The sequence below is a fragment of the Lupinus angustifolius genome, chromosome LG17, assembly GCF_001865875.1.
Source record: "Lupinus angustifolius cultivar Tanjil chromosome LG17, LupAngTanjil_v1.0, whole genome shotgun sequence".
NCBI classification, from domain to species: Eukaryota; Viridiplantae; Streptophyta; class Magnoliopsida; order Fabales; family Fabaceae; genus Lupinus; species Lupinus angustifolius.
The window spans coordinates 9862797-9887529 of record NC_032025.1 but is presented as its reverse complement, the minus strand read 5'-3'; the positions used below and the strand labels follow the sequence as shown (position 1 = coordinate 9887529).

Here is a 24733-nt window from a genome sequence, read left to right as displayed (position 1 = left end):
AATAAGAATATATATATGAATGATAGATGATATGAGATGTTACGTTGTTGTGCTCTCTAAGATCATGTCATAAAAAATCATTGTGAGGACAAAGTTTACACTTTTTAAGAACTGTGGAAACATAATCAGGTTAAAGTCAGTTGAATCATTTTTTTTTAAGATAATTCTTTTATAAAAATCTATGGTTGCAAAAATTATACACCCAATAACAAATAGGTTGACAAATTGGAGAATGTTTGTCCACACACTAGAATAACATCACTCTCTTACTCCACTTTGGTATTAACTTTAAGAGTTTAATGTTTGTCCATCGCTATGATTTGTTTTCCTAATAATTCATTAAAACTTATTTTGAAATAAATTGAAGAGATAAGATATGATCAACTTTTCAGTCTAGCTTATGTATATAATATTTCCTTGGTATATAGCTGTGTTGTGATAACCAAACCGTATTGGACAGTGTGACTGGTTTAACTGCTGACCGAACTTGAAAATGACTCTGGTTTACCATCTTAACCGAGTGACGGTTAAACCGTTTTAAACCGGAGAAATTTCAGTCCGACTGTGTTAAACTCGGTTAAACTGGATTAACCCAGAAAGTAAACCGGACGGTTCACTTAAAAATTAATAAAAATGAACACTACTCTAATCTTTGGTTTTATTTCAGTCCAAAAAAGATAAAGAGACATTACTTCAATGTAATGTGATTATACATGATTATTAATGATGTAAAATTTTACATTCATATATAATTATATATCTACAGATAAAAAGTATTAATTATGTATAAAATCATTCGGTCAGACCAAACGGTTTAACCGGTTAAACCTAATATGAGATCTCTTCCGACTTGGCATCCGGCTCGGGTTTCATAACATTGATATATAGTCTTAATTAGGTTCCTTTCCATATAATTAAGTCACTTATTGCAATTATCTATTTAGTTCGTTAAATTTAAAAAAATGAATGACTGAGATTAAATATAACTAGTGCAACTTAACTTTATATATATATATATATATATATATATGAGCTTAAAAAGAAATTAATTGGGATTATGCACGATTATAGGACAAGTTATATACAAATATGAGTAAGGTCTCCTTTAAATACAATTCTTAAAAATTAAAGATTAAGCTGTAAAATAGAAATGGACAAGATGTTTGGGCTCACCTCAAGGGAAATGTTTAATTTTGCCTATAAAAAGTCAAGTGTGCTCATAGGTTGGCGATTGGACCCACATCAAATGTATTCTAGTGTCATAGATCATATTTTATACACTAAAAACATGTTATGTTAATTAAAAAAATTAAATATTTGTTATTGTTATTGTTTTTTTTACTCAATATAACATATGAAACATAATCAATGATAACATGTATCTTTTCCTTCTGCTCGTGGTGCCCCTTTCTTTCCCCATTATTTTCTTATATAATGCAAGCATGTCTTTCCCTTAGTCCCTACATCTCCCTCCATTCTTCCACACCACAAACACAACACAACTTTTCCTCTCTCTTTCTCTAACCTTTTCTTGACTTTCATTTCTGGCCATCATTCTTCTTGTTAGTACACTACCACTTAATCCTTTATTAGACTCTAGGCATAGTTTGAAGGGAAATACATATAAATACAATTATAGGATATATGAAAGAGAGTGGTAAGAAAGAGGGTGCAGCTTCATCATCATCATCACCACCTTGTGCTGCATGCAGGCTTCTGAGGAGAAAGTGTACTCATGATTGTGTTTTTGCTCCTTATTTCCCACCTACTCAGCCTCATGAGTTTGCAAATGTGCACAAGGTTTTTGGTGCCAGTAATGTCAACAAAATGCTCCAGGTTCACTATGCTCTTGTCTCTATTAAGTTCCAATATCCCATGTTTTATTTACTCAATCTTATTCAATTAATGTATACGTCTCAAATGCTCCCTTCCTATTTATTTGTCTTATTAACAACAAAAAATACAAATTAAGAAATTATGGTAAATATATTGCTTGACATTGACTTTATTTTTTATATTTTTCTTAATATGTTTTTTCACTATTTATCTACATGTATAAAATTGACTTCTATAGAGTGTAAAATGTATACACTGACAGTGTAAAGATTTATACACATGCACTTCATCATCGACCGTTCATTTGGATTACCTTTTCTGAAAAGTCAACAGTAATAAAAAATCAACGGTGATGATACAGTGACAGTATATAAAACTCATACACTGTCAATGCATACATCTTTTCTCTTTTAAGAAAGAGATCAGCTCCTATACTCACCCTTCAATACTAGGTAAATCTCTTCAAATGTAGGGAAAAAAAAGTCTAAGGTCAAAATATTTATTAATTTTTAAATTAATAATATAAAAAAATTAAAAGTTATCTTTCTCCACAAGCCAAAATATTGCTATTTGAAATTTTGCTACGTTTTCATAGTAGAATATATATTTCATATATTGAGAAATGAGAAGTGTGTATTTATTTTTATTTAATTATAAAATTTATATTAATGAAAAGCCATTTTTATGTCATTTTTAAAATAATGACACAGGTTAAAATCGCCGTCTGTGGGGATCGAACCCACGACCACGTAGTTAAAAGCCACGCGCTCTACCACTGAGCTAAGACGGCTAGGACGTTAGCATTTAGATGGGACAAATATTTATAGGTCTCATATATGTTGCAAAAAGACATTTAGAGACAATTAATTCTACAATAAAACATTTAGAGCCAATCTGTTTTTATATTATCAAAGCTACCTTGGTGGACCAACGGGTGTTGGTTCAAGTGGTACATGCTTGATTCCCCTTAAGCAAAATCCAAGTTCGAGTCTTGTGGATGGAAAAAATGCTCGTTGGGAGAGTTGGCCTCACGTACCAGTGGATGTTCCTGGCTTGGACAGGATTGCCTCCAGTGCGAAGATACATGAGGGAAACAAAAAAAAGCTACCTTGGTGGGAAAAGTAACATGTATAGTGTAATTAAATTACATTATTACACATTTGATATATGTTTTAAAATATTATGGGAATAAGGTAGTTTTTAAGGAACTCATAGATGAGATCCACGAGTTTGGAGAAGTCGTGGACCAGGAATACGACTTCCCTGATCCATTCTCTCTCCTCCATGAAAGTCGTGTTTCTCATCCACGACTTCCACTTTTTTTAGAAGTTGTGTACTCTAAAATTTTTGTTATTAATATACAATGGAAATCGTGTTTAAGATACACGACTTCTAAAAGTGGAAGTCGTGAAAGGGAAACACAACTTTCATGGAGGAGAGAGAATTTGTCAGGGAAGTCACATTCCTAGTCCACAATTTTCCTGAAATGGTAGATCTCGTTAACGAGTTCCCTAAAAACTACATCACTTTCGTAAATATTTTGAAACATATACCAAATGTGTGATAGTATAGTTTGACTACACTATCCATCTAATTTTTCCACCTGGGTGATTGTTTGAAGTGACTTAACATGCTGGTAATCAATTGCCATTTTTAGAAGAGAAATATGATTTTTGGAGTATTGAAATAAATATTTATAATTATGAGCAGAAGACAACATGATATTGGCCTTGACAGAAATGAAATTCAAGCAAAAAAAATATCTTTGGAGTTGACCAAAAGCCATATCCATCACAAGTTTTACCAAGTGACCCTTGAAAATTTAAGAAAACATTCGGTGCGTTCAAACCTCACATAATGTACGTCTTAATCATTGTCTACTTTTCCCTTCATTCATCACCCTCATCTTTTGTCAAATTATGTCAACAAATAAAATTTACTGTATCTTTTCAATTATTCCGGGTAAAAGATTGTAGATGACAATCACAATTCTTATATAACTTTTATTTTTGTCACTTAAGTCATGTATGCTAGTCATGATTTCATGTTTTTGTAAGGAAATAGTTTATAATAGCCATAATTATGCATTTTTTCTTCCATGCATGAGAACAATTACCACCACTCATATATTTTTTCCCCATAATTATGCATTTTTTCTAGTAAACAATATTATAAAGTTCGACTCAAACTGGTTAATCCAATCAACTCAACTACAAATCGAATATCTGACTAGTTCGAGCCTCTCATCTAACAGTTGGACCAAAATCAGATTAACTCAATCGGTTTAAGATGGAAAAAAGTCAAATATTTTTAACTTATTTATAGTAATGTTTATTATTTGTTAACTATGTTATAACAAAACTTTCATTATTTAATTAAATTTTAAACCATCCACATTTATTGCAATTAAAACATAACAAGTTGTTTGATTACATTTTCAACTTATTTATAACATTTTATTAGTAATAAAATCTTATTTATTAATTGTTTAATTATATATGGTAATGTGTTTAAATTTGCAATATAAAAGCTATTAAATAATATTAGTTAATATTATAATTTAAAAAAAATTATGTAAACCTAGTTAAGGATTCAACTGTTGAATGATTGGTCCAACTGATAACTTATTAACCCAATATCTAAACAATCATCCACCTATCACCGTAACCAAGATATAGAAGGAGGGTAAAATTTTCTTTCAACGTATTGTGACGTAAATTTTCCCTCAGCTTTCGGTCTTCCATGTGCTCCAGAAAAATTGAAAAAAGAATAAAAAAAACTTATGAAAAATGATTCTTTTGACAAAATAGATGATAGCATTACATATTTGTTTATTTTTTGAAAATTCGCTTTTATTGTCTTCCTTGATCATATATTTATGTGAGCCAATGAGACTAAACGTGCTTTTGGCACTCAAAGTCATGGTCAAGCAAAAATCGTTACTTAACAAGCAACCTGATTTAGTGATTGGTCACTGCCCATTCGAATGTAATATCTTCAAAAGATCGGGATCACATGTTCTTATTCATGTCTCACTTGGTGTATCAAACTAATTATAGAGTTTCATTCATTTAAAAAAGAAAAATTATAAAAATAGAAATTAATATTTTAAGATTATTTTACAATGTTTGATTCATCCAGAACAAGGAAACAGGAAAATTGTGGGACAGATGATCCTTACCCATATCTTCACTGGTTCAGTCGGTAATGTTTGAACTTTGATGTATCATTTTGCTTCTCCACGGAATAAGTTATGGTAATAGAGAGAGAAACGTTTGTTTTCCTAATATTTTCAATAATAAAAATGTAATTTTATAATGTATAAAAAATTTCTTAATATATTGTCTTTTGATTATTATTGTTTGAGATTTATCTCTCCCTTGATAAGTTTGTGAGGATCTTTATTTTTATACACCACGTGAAGCTGTCTATAATAATAGTCATTTTTAATCAACCATAAAATAAAATATCTTACAAGTCTTCGACCAAAAAAACATATACGACCATTTAATAATATTCCTTAATACCCTTCATGGAATAATATACGTTTACATATTTACACACATCTTATGTCATCTCTTTGTATTTATATAAATTTTAATAATAATTAGTCTCATTTTCTTGTTGGTTTAATTAACCATAAAAGTCAACTTGTAAAAATTCAAAGTTAAGTCCCTCATACACATGTTTGTTAGGGTTCTATTAGAATTCTTGCCTATTTAATTTTTTTAAGTATATATAGAGATCTATTTTAATATTTCCAGAAGAATTTATATTTGTTTGAATTTTTCTAGAAAGTTCATAAACAATACACATGAGTGAATGAATCCCTTAATCAACCCCTAATAAAAATGTGCATGAGAGACTTAGTTATTACAAAGTTTCACAAGTTGAGGATCCAACTAAAAAGTTATAAATTTCAATGACCTCTTTTGAATTTTCCCAAATAGGTTTAAGATCTAAATACTGATATGTTATTTTAAATTGTGTATCTTAACCATGTAATGCATGAAAAACATTGAATTAAAAATAGAAAAAATAATAAATGTTTAATTTTTTTAATTAACATGATATATTTTCAGTTGTATGAGACATATTTGAGATACTCTTTAAATAAGGGATGATTCTCCTCCCAGATCTACCGTCTACTTAAACTTCTCTTTATTATATACATGCACTGTCAATTTGCTGGTATAAAAGATGCGAGGAAATAAATAAATGTGCAACTACTATTTTCATTCTTTATGTGACCATCATCATTATCAATTAAATATATGAAGATGTTAGTTGGGTGAATAATTTGTTCTGCTGTTGACAGGAAATACCAGAGCATCATAGAGGAGATGCTGTGAGTAGCATGGTGTATGAAGCAAACGCAAGAGTGAGAGATCCTGTGTATGGCTGTGTTGGGGCTATCTCTTCTCTTCAGCAACAGATTAATATCCTACAGACCCAATTGGTTATCACCCAGGCTGAGGCCATGCACCTTAGGGTACACCACACTGCATCATCCAACATCATAGAATCACAAGCCAAGTATTTTTGTGACATGGACATGGTGGAACATACTAGCTATGGTGATTCAATGCGGTCATGCTAATACAGAAACAAAACATATTATAATATGATTGATTAGACTAGTATATATTTAAATCATTAAAGAAACAAAAAAATGAAGATATTATTAGGCTAGACCTAGAACTCTAGAAGCAGAGGTGGTTAGGGAGGTTGTGGCGGTGGAGGGTGTTGGCCAGCTTAGTTAATTAGGTTTGGAAAATAGATTTCTCATTGAGGACTTGTGGTGTAAATAATTATATATAGGGTAAGATGATAGTGGATTTTCTACTATTATTAATTATAGTGATGCTATGACTTAATATTTTGAAGTAACAAGGAAAGATGTGATTAGCATCTACTCAGATTTTTATAATCAATGCTGCTTCATTCTAATAAGTGGTATTACCATAGGATAACATTTGTAAGATTTAAGTGTTGATGTGGCTTCATTCTCTAATGCTCTATATAGTTTTCTTTACTGTTATTTTCTTGCTGTTTATCTTCCATGATTTTATTACTCTAGGGAGAAAAATTGGCATTGAAAAATAATAGCTTACAAACATGTATATTGATAGGCCTTAATAGTGGTTTATTTTATACTACACTTCTAAATAGTCTTATTAAGATAATGTGGGTGAGTATATGATAGGGGAAGGGTACTTGTTAAAACAAATAAAAATTGGTTGCGGTTTGTGCCGTAATGCATGAGAGATGACCCCATGAATGGTTAGGGAGATTTTGGGGGGTGCAGAACAGTGTGTATATATATTTAAGATCACTTCTCATTGCTATGGTACTCTTCAACGGGGACCCATGATTTTGAAGACCATCAAATTCTATTATACATTCAAAATGTTTATTATACCATCATCCCATGGTCTACAAGACTCACCCGATGCCTTTCATGCAGATTTTCAGGCTATTCAGTTGTTCCTAGGATTTTGTATATTACATTTCCCTTAATTCCCCTAACTCGCAATCAGATTCTTGTGATTCATCTAGACTCCACAGTTTTACAGCTTCGCGGATAATCTGGATGGTGTTACACTTCCTTTCGATTGTAAATGTCAATTTAAGGAAGTGTACAACTTTTAAGGGTAAATTAAAATTGAGTTTTAAGAAAAACAGGGCCAGCTTTTCTGTAACCTCATTCTACGCTTGATTTGTTAATATTCTCCAGTTATTTATTTAGCAATGCAACTCAAGAGGTAGACAAATTCATCCTGAAAAACCATTTAGCAATGCAACTTAAGAGGTACACAAATTCATGTGTATTGAATAGCATGAGCTTTTAATGTCACTACCAAAATTGAGGCACCCTGTTCCTTAAATAAGAAATGCATAAGGCAAACAAGAGCATCCAAAACAACCAATACATCAGCAACCGCTAGCCAAGTCACAATAACCAAATTAAGGGCAGTAGAATAATCACCTCAACAATGATCTTCCTCTTCATTCCTTATGTATTATTCCCTTTCTGCATAACCAGCTCCTTCCTTCCTGTTCCCTTCATCAGCAAGAACATTGTGGTAACTGGAATCATGCCGCTTTTTCATCTCTGGTTGCCTAGCTGGAGGTCTCCCTATCTTTCTCTTGCAATTGTTTAACATGGATGAAGCATCGTCTATCATCTCCCCTTCTTTTGCATTGTCTGCATCAATGTATTTCTGTAACTGCCCTTTAATGCCCATGTTTTTTCCATCTTTGGTTTCCTTGTGGTCCTTGCCGTGATCTAATTCAAGTTTAGACCAGTCCTGTCTTCCCTCGCCCTTATTTTTCTCATCCTCAACTGCTAATTCAACTCCGTCTTCTAGTTCCATCTCAATGAGATCATCCTCATCTATTATATCTTTCTTTAATGTCATTTCAGCACGTTCCTTCCTCCTTTTTTCCATGGCAGCCTTCACTTTGTCTCTGTCAATCATCTTGATTGCTTCTATGGGTGACTGACCAAGTTGGCCTTCCCTAAGCTCCAAATTTCGACCAAAAGTGAAGCTAGACTTGTGTGATGCTGCATCATCCCTCCTTCCTACCTCTGCGCCCTCCTTTGTCCCAACCATCCTATCTTGGTCTCCTGCAACTATTTGTTCATTCCCAGATTTAGATCTATTATCCACATCTCTTTTGTTATCTTCGTGTGGCAAGTGTTCAGGGTTCTGAGACTCTTTAATATCCAACTCCACCTTGTGATCGGTAATGTCACTACCCATTTCTGCACTCTCCTCATTGCTTTGGTTTTGCATCCCTTTTGACGGTGCCACATGATTTTCATCAGATGATTGCTGAGGAGCTGAATGAGAGAACATTTGTTTTGATGCCTGCTCCTCATTAGCAGCAGGAGCTTTTGCAGCAGCTCTTGATCCCCCTCCAGCAGCACTACCTTCTACTTCACTGCCTTGAGATGGTGGAATCTTATTCTGCTCGTAGAGTTCCAACATTTGATTGCTAACCTCTGCAACAGAATATAACCACAGGGACTAAGAAGGATATATAGACACATTCAGCTAGTGGGACATAAAAGGACAAAACTACCCATGGAATAAAACCAGGATTCTCTCTAGTAAACATGCCTACTGATCAAGGTAACCATCCAGACACATGACAAGTGACAGATATTATCAAAATGCATTAAGCCATGGGAAAATAAAAGGCTATTCAATGAGGTCAACTTTCTCAGTATGCAAAGGAATTGAGGGGATGACACCCACCCTCCAATTGGCGTGGGGTGACGTCAAACTCTTGCCACCAAACCTTGTCCCCATCTGATGGAAGCTTCACTTTCAGAAACTTGGCAGCAAGGAAAATGGCACCTGCCGCAATATGGTGTGGCTTAAATTGCAGGCAGAGCGATGTCCTCAGCCTGAAAGCCACTTTCCAGTGTGTGAACAAATATATTATAAAATGGATACAACAAAGTTAAATTGGAACAAATAGCAACTTAGTCATACCCATCATTAACAAAGTTCCATGCAACCTGTGCAAGAGCATTCTTTGCAACACTGAACTTCTTTATGGCCTCAACAAGGGGCTTATAGGGATGTTGAACATTCAGGTCAAAAGCTAAAGTGGCAAGAACAACCCTCTCTCCAAGTAAAATTAATTCTTTCTGTTGTTCATATACTTCCTGCATCATTTATAAATTCTCATGAACAAATTTAAATATAAGTGTAAAAGAAAGAACCAAAATACAAAGACAAGTGTAAATATAAAGACTTGTGTAAATAAAAAATAAATCAAAGAGTGCCAAGTACATACTTTACCAAGATACAGCTGTTGTAATATGGGTGGAATCAAATGCACTATCCATAAAAGGGGGTAGAGAGAATACGTTTGCAAAATGATATAATTCCAAGCAAGAAGTTCAATTTAAGTAGTAACTAAGCACATTAACAAAATCATTTGAAGATTTTTGATAATTTACAAGCTGGATAAAGTGATAAACATTTTACAGGATGTCAATAGAGGCCAAATCTAGCATGTTTTGCGCACACATTATGACTACATAGAGGAGGTGTTGACTAGAAACCAACAGCTGTAAGGAGGTATAATCTTGAAGAAGATAGGAAGGAAAACTACTACATTTCTGACAATAATGGAGAAAGACAATGAGAAATAATGGCTGGAGATAAAAGCAACAGCAATATGAATTGGTCAAAGCACCATCAGTAATAGAACACCTTCTGTTTTATCCTCTGTGCAGCTGCAGGATCCTTCTTGTGAATGATCTCATATGACACAAGAATAACATCCTTCAAGGGACGAGGGGTCTCCTCAACCTTCCCAGCAAGGAACATACAGACAGTTGCAATGGTCTGCAAAAATATCTTCATTAAGTGAATAAGGAGATTCCATTTAAGCAATATCTTAGTTACTTCTACCATTCTCTTCATATAATGTTTGAACATAACTACAAGCTCATGACATCAAATAAATTGCTTAAAAAAGATGCAAAAGTGTTGAAGACTTCGACAATTCCATAATCAGAAAAGTTAGGTACAAGTTGAAACTTGAACAAACTTGATTTTTCAAGGAAAAAAGTTATGACAACTTTTCATATATTAAACAACTAACATTGTTGACATATAAGTAAACTCAAATTTATGAAAGCTTGTGCATGTCACATTACTCTTCCATGTTTTATCACACGACTTCGCGTTAAAAAGCAATGCCACATAAATTCAAGGAATTCATATAATAAGTTACTAAAAGAATATTTTGATTTTCATTGCCATTTTCAATTGTTGAAAAAAGGACTTACTAGCTAAAAATGAAGCATATGCTTTAAGATGTAAAAATACATCAGTATCACAGCCAAAAACCACTCACCAAGTACAAGCAAGCCAGGCAGCCAAAAGCTGAAAATAAAATTAAGAAAAATACTTCGAAACAGAACAAACCACCTTCTAGATAGTATTATGATATCTCAGTCTGTTACACAATCTAGTACACGAGCTACTTGCCATTATACACTTACAACAGACCAGTTTGACCAACATTGCAAAAGCACAAACACAACACCAAATTAAAACACAACTTACTAAAGATTTGGAGAAGTAAAATGCCTACACAATATTATTTGAAAGTGCACAACAACCCACCCTTCGGTCATTCCTTGCATGAGATTGTCGAAGAAAGAACCGATGACAAAAGATTATGGCTGTTGCTATAGTTACCTGAGGCCTGCAAGGGGCAAAGTTACAACCAATAAATAAACTTCCAACCAACTTTCTACAAAAGATCAACATTATTTACAACCAAACCCGAGTACACTTAAAAGGTAAATGCCATATATCCTTCAACGAATAAGAAATGTAGTTATAATAGAAGAATAAGCACACATGCGCATATTGCTTTCATTATATCATGTAATGCAAGATTGCATTAGTTGGTGTATCATTCAGATACAGTGATACACAGACACTTTATCCAGGAAAGGCTTCACACAAAACATTACTGTTGAGATATTAGAGACAGAAAATAGGGTTTAGGAGAACAACAGAAAAAGAGAAAATGTAAAATGGGTGTAGAGTGAAGCATAGAATGCCTCAGCAATCCTGAACACACAGTATGAAGAATCAAGAGTGGTAATCTAGAAATTAATAACTAATAAGTGAATTTTAGTAACAATATCGGTGGCAGCAAACTCACACTTTAAGTCTCATGCCCAAATCCTGTAAAATTGTGCAATATGATTTGCGCAAATATGTCTCTTTCTTCAAGTCAATTCCATCTATTCTTGATGGGGAATTTTCCTCTATTTCTTTTCTAGACATGTACCAGCAGCCTATTGCTTCCCCAAGCTTGTCTTTAGAACTTCTGTAAGAGTCGCCTTCAGATGATCCATGATGTGACAACTCTCCAGACACAGCTCCTGCCATACGTACCAGCTTTTCTGTGCACAGAATAAATTATGTATCACTTCCTAAACATCATGTAGCTGAAAGATTCTGGAGTATACATAAAAGTAAGTGAATACCATGCACCTAGAATTTTGATTATTGTAACAGAAATGCTGATATTGTAAATCATAAGTCATAACAAATTCTTTTCAAGGTTGCATAGCTCTGAGTGCATTGTTTTCATTTTTAAACTTCATCCTTTATTAGCAAATAGGTCTGAGACTATAAATGCAGAATACAAGCTCTTTATACAGTTACATTAACATCCTCAGAGCTAATCTTGTGCAGCCTGATACAGCTTCAATATTTAATAGTAGTTTACACCAAATAGAACAGCCATCCAAAACTTAAAAGACAAAGAACAAAAATGTGAGCACAAGCCAGCAACAAAACTGGGCCTGTCACTCACACACATGGCAAAGGTATTAGGCAGAGTAAATCATTCACAGGTCACAGCCCAACAGTTTTATTTAGAATTGTAAAATTAAGCTTTTTAAGAAGGAATTTCTCTATTTGGAAATTGGGTGGTGATATGGAAATATAATTTGCATGCTTCATCTTATTAAATGAATACGGTGATGAACAAAATATTTATCCTTAAAAAATGTAAGAGCAAATTTCAGCAAGTTACTTGTGTAAAAATGATGCATCATGAAGAAAGGGCATTAACCTTATATTATTAGGAACAAGGAAAGGGGGATTTTAATTGCTTTAAAACCCAGAGAGAGAGAGCATTCCTCAATCTACATGTATTACCTCTTGAAAAATAAAAAATTATCACCTCGCTGATTTTTTAAACTATTCTTTACACATGATTAATGATATATAAATTATGTAAACTCATGGTCAATCACATATTCACATGTAACAGGTTGTTTAACAAGTCGTCTGTGGTCAAGGGTTAACCTGTTAACCGTCAAATACAAGTGATTAACTACTAATAATACATCGTTAACCAAATTAAGAAATGGTATAAAAAATTAGTGCGAGAATAATAAGAACTAGAGTTACCAATTATGGTACTATGACGTTTATCAAATATTATGAGCTGATTGAGCTCAAAGAGCTAACCAACACCAGAGCAAATGCTCCTGCAGAGAGAGGAAAGCTCTTCCTTCTTTGGCTAAGCCAACCTAAAAAAGGGTAGCCCAATGCACGAGGCTCCCACTTAGTGTGGTCTGAGGAGGATAGATGTATGCATCTTTACCTCTACAAGCAGAGAGACTGTTTCTATGATTTGAATTTGTACCCTCATAGTCACTAAGCAACAACCTTACCTTTGTGTCAAGCTCGCCCTCTTCAGGCTAAGCCAAACTGAATAGAGAAAATCGCTCCACCCTACTCACCACCCTACTCACCACCCCACGCCCCCATATACCGTATCAGCGCTATTCCCACAACAAACTAACATCCTTCTATTTAAGCTAACTAACAATTCCTGGACCATTCTTACTCCTCCTAGTGTAAACCTACACACCCTCACTTGTTTGTTTGTAGGCAAGCACCAGTTCTTAGCGACTATTGGGCTTCAATCTACATTCATATTCAGGCCTACAGTCCTATGACTCCTATCAGAGTATATAGGGATCGGTTGTGCCTTCGCTTGTCTAATCTTTAACCCCTTTTAATTTTTCCAACCCACTTAACTCCCGGATGCCTTATCCAGGAAGTGCAGATTTATTCATCCTGAAGACTTGTCTTGGTATACGGGGTGTTTGAATCGCAAAAACAAAGTGGGTGCCAAAAGAATTACTCTTCTTGAAAATATACACAAGTAATTTAAGCCAGAAATCCTCTTCTCTTAACTCAAACATACATATCACAATTAGAAGTGTGGATTTTTTTTCTTCATTCAAATTTAACACAATATAAAATAAGAATGATACATTCAATCAAATTCTCACACGAAAACAATGACATTAGATAAGGATAAAAATGAGACCCCTTTTCTCCAAATGTATATAACACAAAAACTAACGTTGAACTTATGTTCAAAGTACTTCAATTCGTAAGGGTGATGAACCCTAGTTTGTTCATAAATCCAAAGGTATCATCACTTAAAAGACACGTATCAATGTATAATACTAATCATATCATTCACATAATACAAAATTAAATCTTAGGTTCAATTAGGCCCCAATCAACAACAAAAAACGTGTGATGTTAATATAGCGGATAAAAATACCAGAAGAAACGTATCAAAGGTATAAAAAGTCAAATAAATTGAATGGAAATGGTGAAATTTTGGAGGGAATTGGGAAGAAAAAGGGGGCAACGATGAAGTGAAAAAATGGGGAAAGTGATACGTGGAAAAAGAGAGAGAGAAAAGGAATAAGATATTTACGAATACGAAATGGAAGAGCGAGGTAGAAGAAACGTTTCTTCTTCTTCTTCTTCTGAGATTCAAATTGAAAACTTTGTGGCCTTCGATTCCCTTTCTCTGTAGAATGCAATGTGAGCTCCACAATCTCCTTGATTCTGCTTCTCCCCACACTTTTCAGTTTTCTGTGTGTTCCTGTTATTATTCCTTCTTCTTTTTTTTCAGTTCACCAACCCACTTATATTATATATTTATCCCACATATTGTTATATTTATTTACGTATTATAAAGAGAAAAATATGTATGTAGTCATCATACAAAAGTAATCATCCTAACTTCTAATATAAATAATATAAATAAATAATGATTATATATTGTTTATGTATAAATTTTTATACTGACATTATATATATTTCATTCTTATACAAAACTGAGTATTCATATTTCTTTAAAAGAATAAAGTATTTAAGATAATATATCTCTTTCAGCTAACAAAAGTATGAATAACATATGTATTATTTAGTTTAGTTTTAGAAGTGTTTAGATAAAAAATAATTAAATATAATATAGATCATGAGTTTAATGACAGAGGGATATATTTATATTTTTATACCAAAAAATATTTTATTTTCATTCCTTAAATGTTTATATGAGACAAATTTTGGATCCAAAAGAAATTCTAATATGCTAGAGTCTAATTAGGATTTTACAGTCGAATAGAGAATGTTCTAAATTGGGTGTGGATGATTTATCAATTACCAGTTCAAGCATAACATACATATAGTAAAATATGATTATTTGATCGTATAAAAACCTTTGCAATGATATAATAGATAAAAACACACTCTTTGCTTTTGATAAGTTTCATCCTTTCTGAGTTAGAAAAAATATAGTGTTAGTTTGTTTTCTTTTTTTCTGTTTGCTTGTAGAAGTATGGTCGAACATTTGTTTGTATTTGTCTTAATTTTATTGGATAAGTAAAGTTTCTTAATTTTATACCTTATTTTTAAGTTTCTTACTATTTCAAGGTTAAATAGTCATACAATCCTAAATATATTTTATTTTATGAAATGATATAATATTGATTTCTCTATGTATAAATACATTTTACTCTTCCACACTTTTTCATAACCCCTAGAATAACCATAATAACATATTCCTCCTATTTGGAGGGTAAAATACAATAATACCCGACAAACTTTTTCTTGGAGATTTTGAAGATAGAAAGCTAAAGTAAAAAATGGAGAAGTCGTCTATCATAGACACATATCCGAAATCATTATTATCTCCATGTCTTGGAGGCAAGAACATGGTACATAGATCCTCATCTAACTCCACATTCAAGATCTTGAAGTCATATGTAGGAATGGCAACAGGGCGGGTCGGAGGTGGGTTTGTGTGTGTCCAACCCCGAACCCGAAATTCAGAACCTGAACCCGAACGTGAATTTAGCGGGTTGAAAATAATAATATCAGCCCCGACCTCCTTGAGCTTCGGGTAACTCGAACTCGACAAGAACCAGTCCAATCATGATGGCCAGATATTTAACCACACGCTGCCATATACCTATATTTTTTTAAAAACCAACACCGAGATGCATAGATGTCAAATGGTTTGAAAACAACAAAGATGCAAAAATCTGCAAATGATTTATAAATTTTATAGTTTGATTGCATAAAATACAATGAGTATCAACATTGTTGGAGAAGACAAAGATGGAGAAGAGCTAAGAGATGCAGAAAACCTAATTGTACGATGTTAATATATTAGACTTTAATATATATATATATATATATATATATATATATATTTACACTATTATTCGGGTTTAGGGTGGCTTCGGAGTAGGGTATTAGTTGTACCAAACCCGAACCTGAATGTTGAACTCGAGTAAAACTCGAACCCAAATCCAAACTCAATCACATTAGGTGTCCCTGTTTTTGGGTTGGGATCGGACGGGTACCTACAAGTTCAGTTTTCATTGTCATCCATAGTCCTATGATAATTCAAGTTTTGCTTAAAAACCTACGGAACACTACAATTACAAGGAAGTGGCCATGCCCAACAAGCAGTAATTCTCCTCCAAATTTTGTGATAAGAAGTTCCTTAGTTATTGAGCTTTAGTAGGACACCAAAAAGCACATAAGCTTAAAAGAGTTCAGTTAAGGATGGACAAAGAAGTTCCTAAGAGCAGTTTTGGATCTGGTACTTATTTTTATCCTTAACTAGGCTATGACAAATCACTTTCCTTATCGTGGTTCACTCCCTTACCGTGGGGCTCAAATTTACCCTATGGCTCACATGTCTACTATGTCTCGGCATCATCTCGTCATGACTACCAATGGCTACATAATACATCTTTCTCTCGTAAACAATTTAGGGTGAGGTCCAACTCTTAGGATAGATATACTCAACCTCCACAAAGAATGAACTGCATGATTGTAAAATTCAATTGTACGTCTGATGAAGTTGTTTCACTTGTTGGGAATGTATATAATATATCTACTATTATTCATATGAATCATGAAGGCCTTTAAGGAAATCAGTATACTTCGAACCATTAATTTTCATTCCCAAGGCATAACTTGTCTTTCTAGCTTTGATAAATTGGCTAAACTTAGTTCCATCTATAATATATCCATAGTATTTGATGTTTTCTTTTTTGTTGTTTACTTTTCTCTTTTGTCTTCGAATGATCAACATATCCAACAAGTATTGTTATTAGAGTGTTACCTTAGGCAATATCATGAATAAATGGCATTTCAAATAGCCCCCTATCTTTAACATTATAATTTTATTTTTATATATATTCTAATGTGTTTTTTGAACGGAACTTTTATCTAGTATTAGATTGAGATTCTCCAGGTACTAAAATGTGAAGGGAGAGATAAATTATTTTAAAATTTCATTTATTTAATTTAAAAATAAATTAAATTTGAATCCTTAAGTTTTTTTGGTGCCACATGTCAGAATCTGGGTACAATATTGGACTCTCCAATATGAGAAGCCCAACCAGTGTTTTTTTTTTACCTTCCATGTTTGATGTAAGGTGGTTTCTTCCTTGAAACAAGTCATAAAGATGATATTAAACAAGGTTATGAATAGAAGTGACAAGGTTTTCAAATAATTCTTAAGCAAAATTGAAACTTATTTCTACATATTCTCTTTCAACCACCTTACAAATGTTCACCAAAAGAGAAAATAATAATCTAACTAAATCATCACGGATAATATTAATTATTTGATTAAATAGGTTCATTCCAAATCAATAATGAAAATGTGATTGAGACAAAGACAAAGAGAAGAGTGTTAGAACCTAAATGATAAGGCATCTTCAAGTGGATAATGAGGGATAATACTACAATCATAAAGGTCCCAGATCATATAACAAAGAAATGAATGATTTAAATATGGGAATAGTAGAAAGGAAAAACTTCAATGCTAAAGCAAGAAGTTCCGTCCTCCGAAATGGTTCAATAGCAATATAGAAGAAACTGAAGAAATCTATTCAATAAGAGGCTTGAACCATCACACAATATCAGAAGCAACAAGGAATGAACTCACAGAAATCAAGCTTCTGATCAAATAAGAGCATTGAATTTGACATGTTTAATTAAATCATGACACGAACATCTCATTAGAAGATGCACATTGTGAGAACAGAAAATAGGGTCATAAAGCTATCAAAGGATATACATTAAAAAAACCATTAGGAAAGGAAAAGTTTGATGGTTATGACTTAAGCACATGAGGAAAGTCTAATCCAAAAAATTAGTCTATTAGGTTGAGAGTTTTACGGCTTAAGTACCACGTTGAGTTTGCTATTATACTCATGTGGGACTCCTAACATTGCCATCCCCTTTAAGGGCCGACGTCCACAATGACTTTCACTCTATCGACACAATCTCATGACAAATTTTTCTCTTTTGGTGGCTTCACTCACCTATCAATGTTCAGTAATATACCTTAATCCAACTTATAGGTAGCCCTTTCTATGGTACAACTCTCAATGAAAACACCAATTGTTAGGACTTAAGCACATGAAGAAAGCTCAACCCAAAAAAATAGTCTATTAGGTGGGAGATTCTCATGGCTTAAGTATCACATTGAGTTTGTTATTCTATTCAATATGAGACTCCTAATATTGCTACTCCCTTTAAGGGCCGACGTCCACAATGGCTTTACTCTATCGACACTAACCCGATGATAGCTTTTTTCTCTTTTTGGCGGCTTCACTCACCTATCAGTATTTGGTAATATACATTAACCTAGTCTATATGTAGCATTTTCCATGACACAATTCTCAATAAAATCACCAATTGTTAGTACTTAAGCACATGAGTATAGTCTAATCCAAAAAATTGGTCTATTAGGTGAGAGAGTCTCATGGCTTAAGTACCTTAACCTGATAGTATCCATTTCTCTTTCGGCAGCTTCATGACCTTTGACTTGGAGGTTACGAGTTCAAATCATAGAAACGAAATCTTCACTTGCAAGGTTAAGACTATGTGTATTGCTGGGCTGACTAAACCCAATAACATAATGAGAGCTACCACATCCAGACCCAAGAGGATAACTCAGCCTCCTTTGAAATTTAAAGATTATGTTTGATGATTTAGTTAATCTTATCCTTAGTTATCTTTAATTATTTTTAGTTAATCTTATCCTTAGTTATCTTCAATTATCAATTAATAGTTAGGATTAGCCTATTTAAGAAGTAGCACCGCAAGCTTCAAGTGAATAAGAAAAACAATATTTTCAATTTTTATCTTTCTCAAACACTTTTATTTTATAATTACTTCTGCTAGGGTTTTTAAACCCTATCATTGGTGCTTTTGTTGTTGTCTTCATGCCTCCTAAACATATCTCGTCGTCTTCCTCCACCCAGTCCAACATGGAGGAGTTTCACAACCAAACAGTACTAGACAAACTCACCTCTCCCCAACACCACATATCTGAGAGACATGATATGATGGAGAACGTGCTGAATGGATTGGTGGAAAAGTTGGCTAATCTAAACACAATTGGTTCCCAATTTCCATCACAACCACGTCCACATGGATCTCAACCACGACCCCCAACAACAAGTTATGGTTCAGGATATTTTCCACCACCGGGCACAATTAAACCTCCAAAATTAAATTTACAATCATTTGATGGGACATCACCTCAAGATTGGGTATTTCAAGCAGAACAATGTTTCAATCTTTACCAAGTGGCACCCTTCTAGAGGGTAGAATTGGTTGTTTTTTTTCCATGAAAGGGGATGCTTTAAGTTGGTACAAGTGGATGTTTAATACGAATCGACTTACTAGTTGGGAGGGATTCACTAATGCATTGCTAGTCCAGTTTGGGCCCTCCACTTTTGCAAATCCTCAAGCTGAATTGTTCAAATTAAGACAAACTACAATAGTGATTGAATATCAGACTAGGTTTGAAAGACTTTCTAATCAAGTTGTGGGATTGACTTCTGAAATGGTTTTGAATTGTTTCCTATCTGGGTTAAACTTAGAAATTATCAGGGAACTAGCTGTACAACAACCATTTTCTGTTACTCATGCAATAGGCCTAGTGAAACTTGTGGAGAGTAAAATTGTAGCTACAAAAATGACAACTTGGCGTTCAACACGCCCAAATGTTGTTCCTAATAGCCAAAATGTGGGCATAACAGCCTCTCCAACCCATACACCAAATTCTACTTGCTTACCAATTAAGTGCCTTAGTGCAACTCAAATGCAGGAAAGAAGAGCCCAAGGTTTATGTTACAATTGTGATGAAAAGTACATTGCAGGACATCGTTGTAAATCAACACAATTTTTACTTTTACAAATTGATGATCCTAATGATTCCTATCACATTATTGAACCTATTGACACCAGGCAAGATGATGATTGAGGGACTAAATACCACAAATCATTTAGAGGTAATTCACTTTCACTTCTCAGATCAAGCTCTTAAAGGCAATCTGTCACCTAAAACTTTGAAGTTTCAAGGGACAATTTATGGTCACACAGTGACTGTATTAGTAGATAAAGGTAGTTCGCATAATGTGATGCAACCACGAGTTGTGCAATTTCTACAGTTACCTATTTCACCAACACCAAAGTTTCCAGTCATGGTGGGAAATAAAGAAAGAATCTATTGTATTGGTTTATGTAAGGAGACTCCTATCAACTTGCAACAACAAATATTTCACATTCCATTTTACTTGTTACCTATCCAAGGGGCATACATAGTTTTGGGAATAGACTGGTTGCGAACACTTGGTCCAGTCACCTCTGATTTTTCAGTACCATCAATGACCTTCACTCATGATCAGAAACCTATCACACTCACTGGCCAACAATATACTACACCTACCCTGACATCCTTTCACCAACTCTGTCGCCTATCCAACACTAACGCAATTGCAGATATTTTCTGCATCACAGTTAACCCACAATCAACCATAGAGGTAATCCAACACTCAACTTCTAACCTAAACACTACCCAAAATGAACAACACCTAGCCATACAAAACTTATTAGAAGAATTCGTTATTGTGTTTAACACACTTATAGGCCTACCCCCACTAAGACAATATGATCATAAAATAATTTTATTGCCCAACACTGCACCAGTAAATGTAAAGTCATACCGATATCCACATTTCCAAAAAGAAACTATGACTACAATATTAACAGATATGTTATGGGAAGACATTGTGATTCCCAGAACTAGCCCATTTTCATCCCCATTGTTATTAGTGAAAAAGAAAGATGGATCTTGGAGATTTTGTGTGGATTATCATAACCTTAACGTAATTACTGTTAAAAATTGATTCCCCATTCCAACCATTGATGAGCTCTTAGATGAATTAGCAGGTGCAAATATTTTTTCTAAGATTGATTTACGCTCAAGATATCACCAGATTCGTCTTGATCCGGATGATACTCACAAAATAGATTTTCGTACTGCGGATGGCCATTATGAATTCCTAGTTATGCTATTTGGGCTCACAAATGGGCCATCTACTTTTCAGACTGCCATGAATGATCTACTTAGACCATACTTATGGAAATTTTTGTTGGTTTTCTTCGATGACATTTGGATATATAGCTCATCTTTTAATGAGCATTTGGAACATTTAAGGTTGATTTTAGACCTATTAAAAAAATTCTAGTTCTTTGCAAAAAAAAATCTAAGTGCACTTTTGGGGTTCAGTCAATAGAATACTCGGGCCATATTATGTCACAAGATGGCGTGCAATTAGATCCAGAAAAGATCAAAGCCATAGTTGACTGGCCCAAGCCTCGGTCTATCATGGCCATGCGAGGATTTTTAGGGTTGACCAGATTTTATCGTCGATTTATTAAACAGTATGCCTTACACGCCACTCCGCTTACTGATCTACTAAAACAAGGTACTTTTACATGGTCTACAACTGCCGAATTGGTTTTTACACAAATGAAACGAATAATGTCTTCAGCCACAGTGTTGGCCCTGCCAAATTTCTCCAAAGTATTTGATGTCGAGACAGATGCGTCAACAATTGCAATTGGTGCAATTCTATCACAAGAAGGTCACCTCATTGCATTCTTTAGCAAGAAAATGTTCAATCACATGCAAGCAGCATCAGCCTATGTCAGAGAGATGTAGCAGTAACAAAATGAGTAAAAAATGGAGACAATATCTCATTGGAAACCATTTCCACATATTTACTGATCAACAGAGTTTGAAACACCTAATGACTCAAACATTTCAAACTCCCTAGCAGCAAAAATGGGCTACGAAACTACAAGGATTTGAGTACGAAATTTTTTACCGACATGGGAAGGATAATAGAGTTGTTGATGCCTTGTCTAGATGTTTGTCACCAATTGACAACCTGTTAGCCAAGATTTCATTGCCAGTTCCTTTACTACTACAACAGCTCGTGACCTTCTTCACCTCAATAGAAGGAGATGTGTGAGCAACAAACATACAAAATAATTTTCATGTTACTAATTCTCTACTATATTTTCAGGACATGACATTCATACTAGAAACACAAAGATTACGAGCGTCCTTGCTCAATGAGTTCCACTCAACACCAGTGGGTGGACACTCCAGTTTGAAACCAACACTAGCATGATTAGCTGCTTCCTTCTACTGGCCCGACATGTACATGGACACAAAAAGTTCTATTAGACGATGTCTAATTTGTTAACAAAATAAATGTCTACCTACTCAAAAACAAGGATTGTTTCAACCTTTATCCATTCCACAACGAGTATGGGAAGATATTTCAATGGATTTCATCACACACTTACCCCCATCGGGTGGTCACACAGTCATATGGGTTGTAGTGGATCATTTGAGGAAATACGCTCATTTCATACCGATGCCGACACATTTCACTGTGGCTCACCTCGCGTCCAAATTCCTTGTTGATATTTACTGCTTACATGGAGCACCTCGTTCAATCGTCTTTGACCGAGACCCACTTTTTATGAGCACTTTTTGGAAGGAAGTTTTTAAGCTAGGTACCAGGTTGTGCTTTACCTCGGCTTATCATCCAGAATCCGATGGACAAACGAAAGTGGTAAACCACTGTATTGAAAGCTATCTCTGTTGTTTTACATCCGAGAAACAAAAAAGATGGTTTCATTTGGTACATTTTGCTGAGTTCTAGTACAACACAAGTCAACACTCACCAATCGGGATGTCACCATTTTTGGCCCTATACGGCAGACCACCTCCAACTATGATAGATTACACTGTCGGCAAGACTTCAAATCAAATAGTAGACGACCTCCTAGGTGAAAAGAAAAACTTAATCACTTCCTTGAAGGCAAAGCTTTTCAAGGCAAAACAGAGAATGAAAAGCTACATGGATGCACATAGAAAAGAATGTACCTTTGAACCAGGAGCTTGGGTATTGTTGAAACTATAGCCATATCGACAACAGACATTAGCTCGTTAGGGATCACATAAGTTGGCGAAGAGTTTTTATGGACCGTTTCAGATACTACGCCGCATCGGTGCTGTCACATATGAGTTGGACTTACCTCCTACATCTCAAATCCATAATGTTTTCCATGTTTCTTTGTTAAGACAATTCTTTGGACCAATCCCTCCATTGCTAACGACGGGAAACATGCAGGAATCACCCATAGAAAAAGTTGAAGAGGAAGGACAAGTTGTCCAGAGAATCAATAAAGAAAAGGCAAAAGAAGGAACGAAAGTGGTGCAAGGTGAGAAGATCTCAAAACCTCACATTAAGAACAATTGTCACAAGAAAATTAATACTGAGATGCTCAACAAAGGAGAAACAAGTGGTAGTAATATTCAAATGGAACCTCACATAATAGACAAGTCATATTCTTTAACTCATGAGCCAGACCCCACACGGATTTCAAAAAATAATTAGACGTTGGCTCAACAATTTAATGAACAAATTACAATGGTTAAAGAAAACCAAGTTACAAGTAAATGTTCAAAGGATATTACTAACACACAACAAAGAGACGTTGGAAAATCCCCTATCACAAACCCACACGGTTTGCAAAACAGCTGTCCAAAACCACATGTCGTCAACTAGATAGCTAATGCGGGTCCATAAAATTACAGAAGAGTGGAGCAGCAAGACGTGTCAACTATTGCATGGAAGAACCGCACCCCAAACCTGCACAACCGCTATCCACATTGCGGGAACAACCTACTCTTCCTGAAGACCGTGTAGGAGACGCAAGATATGAGGTACAACCAGCACCGTTGATGCCTGACACGCATCTCGATCAACAAGGGGTACAAAAAAATTTCTCGCCCTGAAACTCCCCTCCTTCCACCTCTCCGCATGGACCTACACTAAGTGAGCCCAATATTGATAAGTCTCAAGGTTGTCATGGGCAAACAGAACACACACCCATGAAAGTTTATGACACAACCACCACTAATGCACATGGCAAGTTGCAGCCCAACCTTGAGGACAAGATATGAAGAAGATCTTTGCTCCTAACCTTGACACGGTTTTGATGAAGACACCAACATCACCAAAAAGAAGAAAATGAAGAATACTTATGAAGACAAAGAAGATTAAAGCTTCAAGATAATTAGATTAAGTCTCTATAGGTACTTCTATCCTAAAACTCTTAAATATACAAAGTAGTAATGCTCAAACTATTTTTAAAGAAAGTTGAACCACTTTAAAATACTTAAAACAATTTTCAAAAATAGAGTGTAACGGATTACTTCATCTAAGTAATAGGTTACGTGTGTAAGAAAAGAGTTATCCAACTTAAAACTGTTCAGAGTAATCTATTACTGTATTTGAGTAACATATTACCAGTTTTGAAAAGTTGAGTAACCGATTATTCAAATTGTTGTAATCGATAACTCTAATTTAATTCTAAATGAACAGTGGACAGAGAGTTTGGGTAATCGATTACCCACTGTCAGTAATCGATTATTGAGAGTCGTTGCATCATATTTCAGATTTCAAAATAAAATGCCTTAACTTTCAAAGTTGTTTTTTCTGAAGTTGCTTAGAAGTGTTTCAAAGTTTCTAAAGAGCATTATTACTTGGTATACATAAAGAGTTGATTGGATTGCAAGTTATACTACTTTCATACTTGTAAAGGCAATCTGCCATTGTTGTATA

At 34.4% G+C, this 24733-nt stretch overlaps 2 protein-coding genes, 1 long non-coding RNA gene and 1 other non-coding gene across 5 annotated transcripts in view; 1 reads left to right on the top strand and 3 right to left on the bottom strand.

The window, feature by feature from the left end:
• LOC109330851 (LOB domain-containing protein 4-like) lies at window positions 1645-6436 on the top strand. The gene is made up of 2 exons (XM_019565125.1): window positions 1645-1836; window positions 6155-6436. Exons 1-2 carry the CDS (start codon window positions 1645-1647, stop codon window positions 6434-6436), a joined length of 474 nt encoding a protein of 157 aa, XP_019420670.1.
• Window positions 2555-2626, bottom strand: TRNAK-UUU. The gene has a single exon. It is a non-coding gene; the product is annotated as a tRNA-Lys (tRNA).
• On the bottom strand, window positions 7649-14328 carry LOC109331761 (cyclin-T1-5-like). Of its 2 annotated transcripts, XM_019566465.1 has the most exons (7): window positions 14137-14328; window positions 11542-11785; window positions 10992-11073; window positions 10071-10205; window positions 9342-9517; window positions 9102-9253; window positions 7649-8845 (listed from the first exon to the last, which is right to left on the bottom strand). In XM_019566465.1, the coding sequence occupies exons 2-7, from the start codon at window positions 11769-11771 to the stop codon at window positions 7860-7862; spliced, it is 1761 nt and encodes a 586-aa protein (XP_019422010.1). In that variant the 5' UTR covers window positions 11772-11785; window positions 14137-14328; the 3' UTR covers window positions 7649-7859. The 2 variants fall into 2 exon arrangements, with proteins under 2 accessions (XP_019422010.1, XP_019422009.1); XM_019566464.1 differs by lacking the exons at window positions 11542-11785; window positions 14137-14328 and having other exon boundaries at window positions 10960-11053.
• Window positions 18403-24733, bottom strand: part of LOC109331726 — an 18034-nt gene continuing 11703 nt past the window's right edge. Inside the window, exon 3 of the long non-coding RNA XR_002105839.1 lies at window positions 18403-18414. This is a non-coding gene — a long non-coding RNA (uncharacterized LOC109331726). The remainder of the gene's footprint in view (window positions 18415-24733) is intronic.